General features: G+C 51.8%; 1 protein-coding gene across 1 annotated transcript in view; it reads left to right on the forward strand.

Annotated features, from left to right (window-relative positions):
• Positions 1-9,831, forward strand: part of FBN3 (fibrillin 3) — a gene marked incomplete at its 5' end in the record, with an annotated part of 59,277 nt that extends 49,446 nt beyond the window's left edge. Inside the window, 5 exons of the mRNA XM_061188808.1 lie at positions 4,079-4,207; positions 4,296-4,415; positions 5,860-6,094; positions 6,850-7,000; positions 9,499-9,831. Coding sequence (XP_061044791.1) covers positions 4,079-4,207; positions 4,296-4,415; positions 5,860-6,094; positions 6,850-7,000; positions 9,499-9,831 — 968 coding nt within the window. The remainder of the gene's footprint in view (positions 1-4,078; positions 4,208-4,295; positions 4,416-5,859; positions 6,095-6,849; positions 7,001-9,498) is intronic.
• Positions 9,832-10,868: the final 1,037 nt, after the last annotated feature.

Raw genomic sequence — 10,868 nt, forward strand, 5'->3', positions numbered from 1 at the left:
ATTCAGGCTCCCACGAATCCACTCAGCCAACACCTACTGAACACCTGTGTACCAGGCAGTGCTCTAGACCAGAGCTCAGCAGACTCCAGCCCGCAGGTCAAGCCCGGCCCCCTGCCTGCTTTTGTCAATAAAGTTTTATTGACACACAGCCATGCCCATTCATTTACGTATTGTCTGTGGCTGCTTTTGCTACAACAGCAGAGCCAAGTAGTTGCAACAGACTAAAATATTTCCTACCTGGCCCTTTACGGAAGCAGTTTGCCTCATCCTGTTCTAGACCCTGAGGGCGCAGCAATTGAACACAAGGGTCAAGCTTGCTGCTTCATGAACCATCCCTTCTGCCAAGGAATGACTAGAAACAAACATAACAAATTACCACTGTAGCATGTTAGAAGGTGATGTGGGACATGAAAGAAAGAAAAAGTAAAGCAGGGGAAGGCAATCAGGAGGGCTGCAATATAATTCTATTTTTTAAGTGAGATATAATTGACATGTAACATTATATTAGTTTTAGGTGTACAACGTAATGACTCGATATTTATGTATATTGTGAAGTGATCACCACAATAAGGCTAGTTAACATCCATCATCACATAGTTACAAATTTTTTTTCTTGTGATGAGAACTCTTAATATATACTCTCTTAGCAACTTTCCAACATACAGTACAGTATTATTTTTTTTTCCTTAACAGATTTTTTAATTTAATTTTTATTTTATATTGGGGTATAGTTGATTTACAATGTTGTGTTAGTTTCATGTGTACAGCAAAGTGAATCAGTAATACATATACACATATTTATTCTTTTTCAGATTCTTTTCCCATATAGGGTTATTACAGAATATTGAGTGGAGTTCCCTGTGCTATACAGTAGGTCTTCGTTGATTATCTATTTTTGTGTGTGTATATGTTAATCCCAAACTCCTAATTCATCCCTTCCCCTCACCTTTCCCCTTTGATAACCATAAATTAGTTTTCTAAGTCTGTGAGTCTGTTTCTGTTTTGTAAATAAGTTCATTTGTATCATCTTTTTAGATTCCACATATAAGTGATATCATATAATATCTGTCATTCTCTGCCTTATTTTGCTTAGTATGATAATCTCTAGGTCCATCCATGTTGCTGCAAATGGCATTATCTCATTCAATGCAGTATTATTTTTTTATTTTTATTTTATTTTTGGCTGCGTTGGGTCTTCATTGCTGTGCACAGGCTTTCTCTAGTTGCGGCGAGCGGGGGCTACTCTTTGTTGCGGTGCGCAGACTTCTCACTGTGGTGGCTTCTCTTGTTACAGAGCATGGGCTCTAGGCACACGGGCTTCAGTAGTTGTGGCATGTGGGCTCAGTAGTTGTGGCTCCTGGGCTCTAGAGCTCAGGCTCAGTAGTTGTGGCACACGGGCTTAGTTGCTCCGTGGCATGTGGGATCTTCCCAGACTAGGGCTCGAACCCAGTGTTCCCTGCATTGGCAGGCGGATTCTTAACCACTGCGCCACCAGGGAAGCCCTCAATGCGGTATTATTAACCACAGTCACCATGCTGTACATTACATCCCATGACTTATTTATTTTATAACTGGAAGTTTGTACCTTTGACCACCTTCACCCCTTTCAATCACCCCCCAAACCCTCCTCTGGCAACCACAAGTCTGTTCTCTGTATCTGTGAGCTTGGCTTTCTTGTTTTGTTTTTAGATTCCACATATAAGTGGGATCACACGGCATTTGTCTTTCTCTGTCTGACAGATTTCATCTTAGCAAAATACCCACAAGGTCCAACCATGTTATCACAAATGGCAGGATCACCTTCTTTTTTATAGCTGAATAATATTCCATTGTACGTATATAACACATTTTCTTTATTCATCCATCTTTGGATACTTAGATTGTTCCCAGGTCTTGGCTATTCTGAATAATGCTGCAGTGAACGTAGGGGTGCAGATATCTTTTCAAGTTAGTGTTTTCATTTTCTTTGGATAAATACACCCAGAAGTGGAATTGCTAGGTGGGCTGCAGGAATAATGGCAAGCCTCACTGAAAGGGGAAAGATTTGAAGGAGGTGAAGGAGTGAGCCGTGTGCATATCTGTGGGAGGAGTGAGCATTCCTAGCCACGAAATGACTGGCATTTCTCCTTTTTCTGTACAGTCAAGTTATTTTCCCTCCTTCCTAAGGTGAGCACACTTACTATGGCATTTGTGTGTGTGCAGCTGTATGCGTGTGCACACAGAGGCTTAGAAGCCCCATGTCCCAATGCCTCTTGTACCCAAGGGAGATTCCAGGTTCCCACAGGGATGTGCCTGGTGTCAAGAATCTCCATACTCAATAAAGATGTGGTGTGTATATATACAGTGGAATACTACTCAGCCATAAAAAAGTATGAAATAATGCCATTTGCAGCAACATGGATGGACCAAGAGATTATCATACTAAGTGAAGTTAGTCAAAGACAAATACCATATGATATCACTTATATGTGGACTCTAAAATATAATACAAATGAACTTATTTACAAAACAGAAACGAACTCACAGACATAGAGAACAGACCTGTGGTTGCCAAGGGGGAGGGGAGGGATGGAGTGGGAGTTTGGGACTAGCAGATACAAACTATTATATATAGAATGGATAAACAACAAGGTCCTACTGTATAGCACAGTGAAGTATTGGTATATTCAATATCACTCAATAAACCATAATGGAAAAGAATATATTTATGTATAACTGAATCACTTTGCTGTACACCAGAAACTAATACAACATTGTAAATCAACTATACTTCAATAAAATAAATTTTTAAAACTTAAAAAAAAAATCTCTATAGTCAAGGAATCCTAAATTAGGGTTCCCCCTAGAAATGTATGGTTCATTCTCCATGACCCCAATCCCAATGCAATTTACCACCATGGGCCATGACCACCATAGCAATGTTGCCTGGTAACCAGGCCTGTCTTAGCTCGGGCTGCCATGACAAAATATCATAGACTGGGTGGCTTAAAAAACAGACATTGCTCACAGTCTGGAGGCTCTAAGTCCAAGATTAACATGCTAACAGGGTCAGGTTCTGATGAGGGCCTCTTCCTGGCTTGCAGACGGCCACCTTCCTCCTGTGTCCTCACATGGTAGGGAGAGAACAAGAGTAAAGCTCTTTGGTGTCTCTTCTTATAAGGGCACCAATCCTATCAGGAGGGCCCCACCCTCATGACCTCCTCTAACCCTAATCACCTCCCAAAGTCTCGCCTCCTAATACCATCACTCTGTGGGTTAGGGTTTCAACGTGGGAATTTGGCGGTGGTGGCATCGGGGGTGGGGTGGGGGGGACACACACATTCAATCCATAACTCTGGCTGACATCCCACAATTGTCAGGTTTCCATGAAGACAGAGTGCAACAGTTACCCCAGGTCATTTTCCCACAGAGAAGGAAAAGGGGTTTTGTTAATCTTTCACTCTTAGGGTGAGCACCGTCCCAGTGCTTCATGTGATTAGGTTAATTTAATTCTCACAAAACACAATGAGGTAGATATTATCATCTCCACGCTACAGCTGACGAAACTGAGGCACAGAGAGGGTAAGTTGGTTGCCCTACGTCACACAGCACTGAGGTGGTAGAGATGAGATTCAAAGTCCTATATGTGCACAAGGGTTTGTGACAGTTCTGTGAAGTGGGAACTGTTATGGATCTCCTTTCACAGAGAGGGAAACTGAGGCCCAGAGAGGTTAAGATTTGCCTGGGGGACTTCCCTGGCTGTCCAGTGGTTGAGACTCTGTGCTTCCAATGCAGGGGCTGTGTGTTCGATCCCTGGTCTGGGAACTAAGATCCTGCAAGCTGCATGGTGCAGCCAAAAAATATGTGTGTGTGTGTGTGTGTGTGTGTGTGTGTGTGTGTATATATATATATATATGTATATATATATATATATATATATATATATGTATATATATATACATATATATATACATATATATATATATATAAAAAAGAGATTTGCCTGGAACAGTTGATCAGGTGGTAGGCCTGGTATCGTGGTGCCCAACATGAACCCCCTAACCAGCAGGTGGCCCTGCCCGTTCTCTGTCCTCTGCAGACAATGACGAGTGCTTGGCCCAGCCTGGCCCATGTGGCACCCGTGGACACTGCCACAATGCCCCAGGCAGCTTCAGCTGTGAGTGCTATCAAGGCTTCACCCTGGACAGCTCAGGCCATGGCTGCAAAGGTAGAACCGGGCTTTGGGTGGGGTCTAGGCCCTGGGGGTGGTCCTGAGGGCCGCCTGGCAAGCCTTCTCTCCTCTCGGCGTCTCACAGATGTGGATGAATGTGATGGGCCTCATCGCTGCCAGCACGGCTGCCAGAACGAGCTGGGGGGTTACCGCTGTGGCTGCCCCCAGGGCTTCACCCCACACTCCCAGTGGGGCCAGTGTGTGGGTGAGTGGTGGGGGCTGGGAGGAAGCCAACCCCCCACCAGAATCTGTCCAAAGCGGGCGACTGGGAACCACCCCCATGGCAGGATGTTGTGATAAGCACAAGTACCTCAAGGTTCGATGGGCTGGTCTGGAAGGTAGTTAGTTCCCTGCTGCTGGGCAGGCTGGGGAGTCAAGGGTCTGCAGAGTCAGCCTGGCAAAGTGGTGGCCGTTTCTTAGGGAGTGATGATCTGGAGGGCTCAGTGGAGAAAGATTCTGAGATGATATCTGTGATCACTGGGAAAGGGGTGCTGGGATTGATTAGTGACGTCTGCCATGGATGTGGCAACGGAAATGGGTGCATGCATGCTGCATCTTTTGTCATAGCTGTTGCAGACGCCCTTGGTTTGGGGGACTAGCCTTCTGCCTTCCCTCCAACCTTCCCCACTGCACCCTTCTGTTTGCTGCTCCCGGGCCTCCCAATGACAGCCTCGTCCTCACCACCTCTCTTTGTTCCTCCTCTGCAGTCTGGCCTTCACTCTGTACCCATGTAGGGACCACTGTCCTGCATCCTCTCCATCACCTCTCCTCAGATTTCCCTTTCCACCTCCTCTGCTCTGGGCACCACTGCCTGCCCCTCCTGGACTCTCCACCCACGGCCTCTGTGACTCGGCTTTCCCCTCCCTCCCACTGCCTCGGCACTGCCTTCTCTCCAGCTCCTCCTCCTGCCCCTCCTGGTGGGTCCTCAGCTAAGTTCTCCGTCTTTTCCTCTGTCCCACGGCATTCGTCCCCTGGGGACCCCGCAGACCATTGCCTCTGCTGCCAATCCCTCTTTCTCAGCCTACTCCACATAGTTACTCATTCATTCCTTCGGCGACGGTTTGCCCAGGACCCGTGGATACGGAAGTGAGCCGAGATCAGACTCCATCCCTGCCCTCCCATTGTCCAGTCTTTCGGGGGAGACAGGGATTAATTAGGCCAGTGGTTCTCAGCTGGGCAGCGTTTTGAAGTGTCTTGGAGACATTTTTGATGGTCACAACTGGGCGCTGGGTGCTCCTGGCATCTAGTGGGCGGACACCAGGGATGCTGCGCAACACCCTGCAGTGTGCAGGACGGCCGCCGTCACAGAGAATGAAACGGCCCCTAATGAGAATCGTGCCGAGGTGGGGAAACCTTGTTCTAGACCATCCCACCGTTGAACATTCCTGGGAAGTTTTGAGAAATGCTTCAAAGGAGAATTACAGGATGGGGGGGGGGTTGGAAGGGGGGGCGGATAAAGGAGTGTAGGGGACAGCAGACCTAGTTCAGAGGCTCACCGGGAGCTTGATGGAGGTTTTGACGTTGGCCTTGGGCTCTGAAGGAGGAACCAGAGTTGCCACGTGGGGACGGGAGGGATGCAGGTGGAGGGATCTGGAGATGCGAAGGCTGTCCCCTGCCCCTCCCCCCGTCCTCCCCCTCCCCCTCCACAGACAAGAACGAGTGTGTCCTGTCACCCGCGGCCTGTGGCAGCGCCTCCTGCCACAACATGCTGGGCGGCTTCCGCTGCGTCTGCCCCTCCGGCTTTGACTTCAACCAGGCCCTCGGGGGCTGCCAGGACGTGGATGAGTGTGCGGTGCGGGGCGGCCCCTGTAGCTACAGCTGTGCCAACACCCCCGGCGGCTTCCTGTGCGGCTGCCCCCGAGGCTACTTCCGGGCTGGGCAAGGGTGAGGGGCTTGAGCGGGGTGGACACAGACACCCGAACCCTGGGAGTGCACGCGCGCACACACACACACGCGGGCCTGTGCACACGTTCACGTACATACGTGTGCATGGAGAAATGGGTGCAGGGGACTTCCGCGGTGGTCCAGTGGTTAAGACTCTGCGCTTCCACTGCAGGGGGCGTGGGTTTGATCCTGGTCGGGGAACTGAGATCCCACATGCTACACACGCCGCGTGGCCAAAACAAAAACAAAAACAAAACAAAACAGAGAAATGGGTGCAGAGGCCCAGTGGCACCTGTACCTGGGGACACACAAGCTCACACCCCACGTGGAGTAATTGTCCTGTATGTGCTTAGTGCAGGATGCACGCCTCCCTGTAATACACGTGCGTGTGTGTGAGGCTCACACCTGTGCCAACATGCCCGGGCACCCTCATTCATATATCCCAATGTGCACATGCGTGCAAGCGCATGTCAGCATCCAGGGTGCACGCAGGCTCATACACGCATACGCCCCTGGGAACACTCAGGTACATCCTACACCCCTGCATGCATGCAGGTTCACACCTACACCCAGGAAAGCCAAGGGATGCACACACACACGCGTAGGCACATGCAAATCCGCACTGGCACCTTGGTACACTCGTAGTTGCCCCCACGGGCAGAGTGGCTCCAAATGGAGTGTAGGGGGTGGGAGGGTGGGAGGGGAGGTCCTGTCAGCCTGCGCCTGAAGATTTGCCCACCCCTGTCCTGGCCCAGGCACTGTGTCTCTGGCCTGGGCTTCAGCCCTGGACCTCAGGATGCCCCAGATGAGGAGGAGCCGCTCTCACCCGAAGCCTGCTATGAATGCAAGATCAACAGCCAGCCCCCTCGTGACCGGCCACGGCGCAGCCCCCATGGGGACTATCAGGTGCCATGGGGAATGCACTGGGCATGGGGCACAGTGAGTGGCAGGGACAGCCAGGGAACCGGCCAGGGGTAAGAGGACCAGGCTCCATGTCACAGCTTGTCCCCTAAATCATGGTGCCTTTCTGGGTCTTCCTGTAGTTCCTCAGCCTGAGGATTCCCCTTGGGAGCTCTCTGGGGGACACAGGCCCCCAAGCACCCCACCTTGCTCCAGATGAGAAGTCAGGCACCTCCCACACAGGCCCTGGGTGTGATGCCTCCCGTGGATCCCTTCCATGGAGCTTCAATGCAGGAAAAATGCCTTGGGCCCCCCAACCCTGCCTGCACCCTGGAACTTGTCACCTGTCACCTCCTGGCTGGCACAGCCCTCCCTCAGAGCCCCTCTGGATTTAGCACCAATAGCGCTCAGAGCAGCTAGCTTAACCCCTTCCATCATCTCCTTTCTTCAGACCCTCTGCACCTCTTTCCTGCACCCACAATGCTCCTGGAGCTATGCTCAGGCCTCCTGAACGCTCCTTGTCTCTCCCCCACCCCACCCGCCGTGCTCTCAAGAACAGCAGAGCAGTCCTGTGGTTTAGTCCCTCTGTCCCCTGGGGCCAATCCAGCTATGACCCTGACCCCACTCCAGCTATGACCCTGACCCCACCAGGTTGTGCAGGGAGGGCAGTTTTGTCACAAATTCAGCTTGCTTGTCCTTCAGCTGAAAAGTCCTTGAGGCCACTGCTGGCTGATCTTGCCACTATCCCCCAAAGAATCTGAAAGCTAAACATTTATTAAGCACCTGCTGGATACACGTGCTGCTCCAAGCATTCTGCATTCATTCACAACCTCTCAATGTTTACAACAGCCCTGGGAGGTGTAGGTACCACTATCATCCTCATTTTACAGATGGGGAAACTGAGGCTCAGAGAGGTTAGGTCACATGCCCAAGTTATAGAACTAAAAACTGGCAGAGCAGGATGGCAGCATCCCGGGCCCCTCTGCACCCACCACCTTCTGAGGTCATTACTTTCTGTTATATCAAAAAAAAAAATCACTGAGCACAGAAGCCATTACCCACATCTGGAACCAAACTCCTTGACTCCATAGATTTTACTGAACACCTACTGTGTGCTGGACTCATAGTGAACAACCAAAACAATGGAGCAACAGTGAACAACACATAAAACACACACACACACACAAAGTCCCTGTCCCCATAGGACTGATATTCTAATAGAGAGACAGACAAGAAATATGTAAAACACATCTTATTTTGTAACATGTGATAAATATGATACATGATAAATGCTATGGGGAAAAAAATGAAGGCAGAAGTGGGACAGGAATGCTGGGTCTGAGGGGCTCTCAATATTAGATTATCTAAATATGAATGTTCCTTTGCTTTCCTTTTCCTTCTAGTTGTTTCCCCTTTCTGGGAAAAAGAGTGTGTGTACATATTATTCCCATTGTTACTGTTATTTTTGTAAGCATCACAGGGATAGGGCCCAGTGTCTGTCAGGTTTGCCACTGTGTCACCAGCCCTTGGTACTCAGTAAGAGTGAGTGGAGAGGTTGTCAGGGCTCCTGGCATGGACACAAGCAGATCTGGGCAGAGGCAGGCTGGGTCCTGTGGCTTTGCCTGCAATACCCATGGATTGCCAGCAGGTGTCAGTAAGAGCACATGTCTGAGCAGCAGTCCTGGTGAAGGGCTGGGAAACAAGAATAGTTTTCACTTTCATGCAACAGCAAAACACTCCATCAGCATGTAAATTAGGCAGAACAGACAGCTCTGCCCAGAGCAAAGGAGAAGAAAGCACAGAAAACCTCCTGTGGGATTGGATACATCACCCAGCCCCCATCAGCCTGCCTTTGAGGTTTGCTGGCTTATTCAGGGCCCTGTCCGGCTGCCAGGACCAGGAAGCATTCCGAGGAGCTCAGATAAAGAGGGGTTTGTCATCTGCACACAGGGGGGCTCTCAGAGAGCCCAGATGCAGGAAGTGCAGCCGGCCTCCAGGAACCGGATAGCTACTGAGCAGCTCCTCTGTATGGCCCAGCAGGGTCTTGTGTTTCTCTCGCTGTGTCTGGGGCTGGCTCATGCTGCAAGGCCCTTGGTCATAATTCCTGCCACCCCAGACCACCTTTGAGTGACCTTGGGTGCTTTGGGGCCAGATGCCATCTGACTGCCTCCCAGTCTGGGTATCTGAGGGAAAATTCTCCATTTCCTCCACCAGGCTGGCAGGGATCTAACTAAGGCCCCTCAGTTGAAACAAGGGGTCTGGAGTCAGCCTGTGAAAAAGTTTGCTTGCCACCTGGGAGCTAGCCTCCACCTCCATCCTCTACTATAGCCCAAGCTGACCATTGGCCTTGTGGGTGGGGAGGGCTAGACAGGAGTCAAGGGCAGGGAGTGGTCCGTGTTTTCCTCCATTTTAGAGATTGCCTAAAATTCTCCTCTTGGCCCCCTACCCACCGCATTCTGATTTCTCCCAGCCCCTGCCATCATCCACCTGGTCTTTCTCCCCAGGCAAGCCTGGCCAGCCTTGATTCGGAGGCTCCGCTGACCTTGGGCCTGAACCTCTCCCGCCTGGGCCGGGCCGAGCACATCCTGGAGCTGCGGCCGGCGCTGGAGGGTCTGGGGGGCCGCGTCCGCTACATCATTGCCCGTGGCAACGAGCAAGGTTTCTTCCGCATGCATCACCTCCGCGACCTCAGCTCCCTGCAGCTGGGGCGTCGGAGGCCGGGGCCTGGAACCTACCAGCTGGAGGTGGTGAGCGTGGCTGGGGCCTGGGGCACCCAGCCAGAGGGGGGGCTGGCAGGCCGGGCCTTGCGGCTAAAGGTGCAGCTGCAGCTCATGTAGTCCAGAGGCACCCATGCCTCCCACCTGGCCCCAGGCCCCTCCCGCAGCCCGCTTTCCAGACTCACCACCTGGGCACCGCCCCGCCCCTGCCTCCTTCCACAGGGTGTCACTCTGTTTGCTACACCCCTGCCCACACCCCCGCCCCCGGGAGACCCTTGACAAGCCCTGGCGTCGATGGGCCCCAGGGTCCCTATGCGGTCCTCCTCTCCAGAGGCGGGAGATTCTAGAGCTAGGAGGGATCAATCCCCGGCGGCAGTGGCCGACCAGGTGGAACCCCAAAACTCAGGAAGAGTGAAATGCTATCCTATGACCTCAAGCGAGCCCAGCCTCTATCCGAGGGACCCCACCATTCGGTGTTTCCTAGAGACAGCTGGCAGCTGCTGTGGCCTGCCCCCTCCACTTCAACAGCCAGGGTCAAGGAGGGCCCTGGGTTTCACTGTATCTGGTCAGTCTCAGGCTTTAACTTCTGCACTGCACGGGGGCTCAGCCCTGGGGGTTGGCGGGACATGGGAACGGCTGGCTAGGGTGGGCCTAGGGCTCGTCCCTCCCAGCAGAAGGGCCCACGGGGCCCCAGCCAGAGTTGCTGACAAGCAGCCATGTTTGTCCCCACGGGGAGCTGGGCTAGGGTTCTGACGATGCTTTTCTATCAGAAGTAGAGACAACAATAAAGTTATTTTGGGTTAAGTCTGTCCCTTGGCAAGTTCTGGCAGTAAGTAGACGCTGCCCTTGGCAGGGCCGGGCAAGGCTCACGTGGCGGGGGAGCAGGAGGCCCCAGGAGGGCAGCAGCTTTGGAAAGGATGTACTTCTGCCTAGGGTTCTGAAGAGAAAGTGTACGGGAGAGGTGGGTGAAGACCATCCTGCACCTGGGGGTGGGGGACACCATCCCAGGGTGCAGGTAGGTTCTGCCAACTTCAGACCTGGGAGTTTGGCACAAAGCCAGGCTGCAAGTGGCAACCGTTGGATCCCTTGTGGGTTCACCATTACTGATAATAATGGCTCATGATCCCTGACCCCATACTATGTACCAGGCACCATTC

Source organism: Eubalaena glacialis, chromosome 4, assembly GCF_028564815.1.
Source record: "Eubalaena glacialis isolate mEubGla1 chromosome 4, mEubGla1.1.hap2.+ XY, whole genome shotgun sequence".
Taxonomy (NCBI): domain Eukaryota; kingdom Metazoa; phylum Chordata; class Mammalia; order Artiodactyla; family Balaenidae; genus Eubalaena; species Eubalaena glacialis.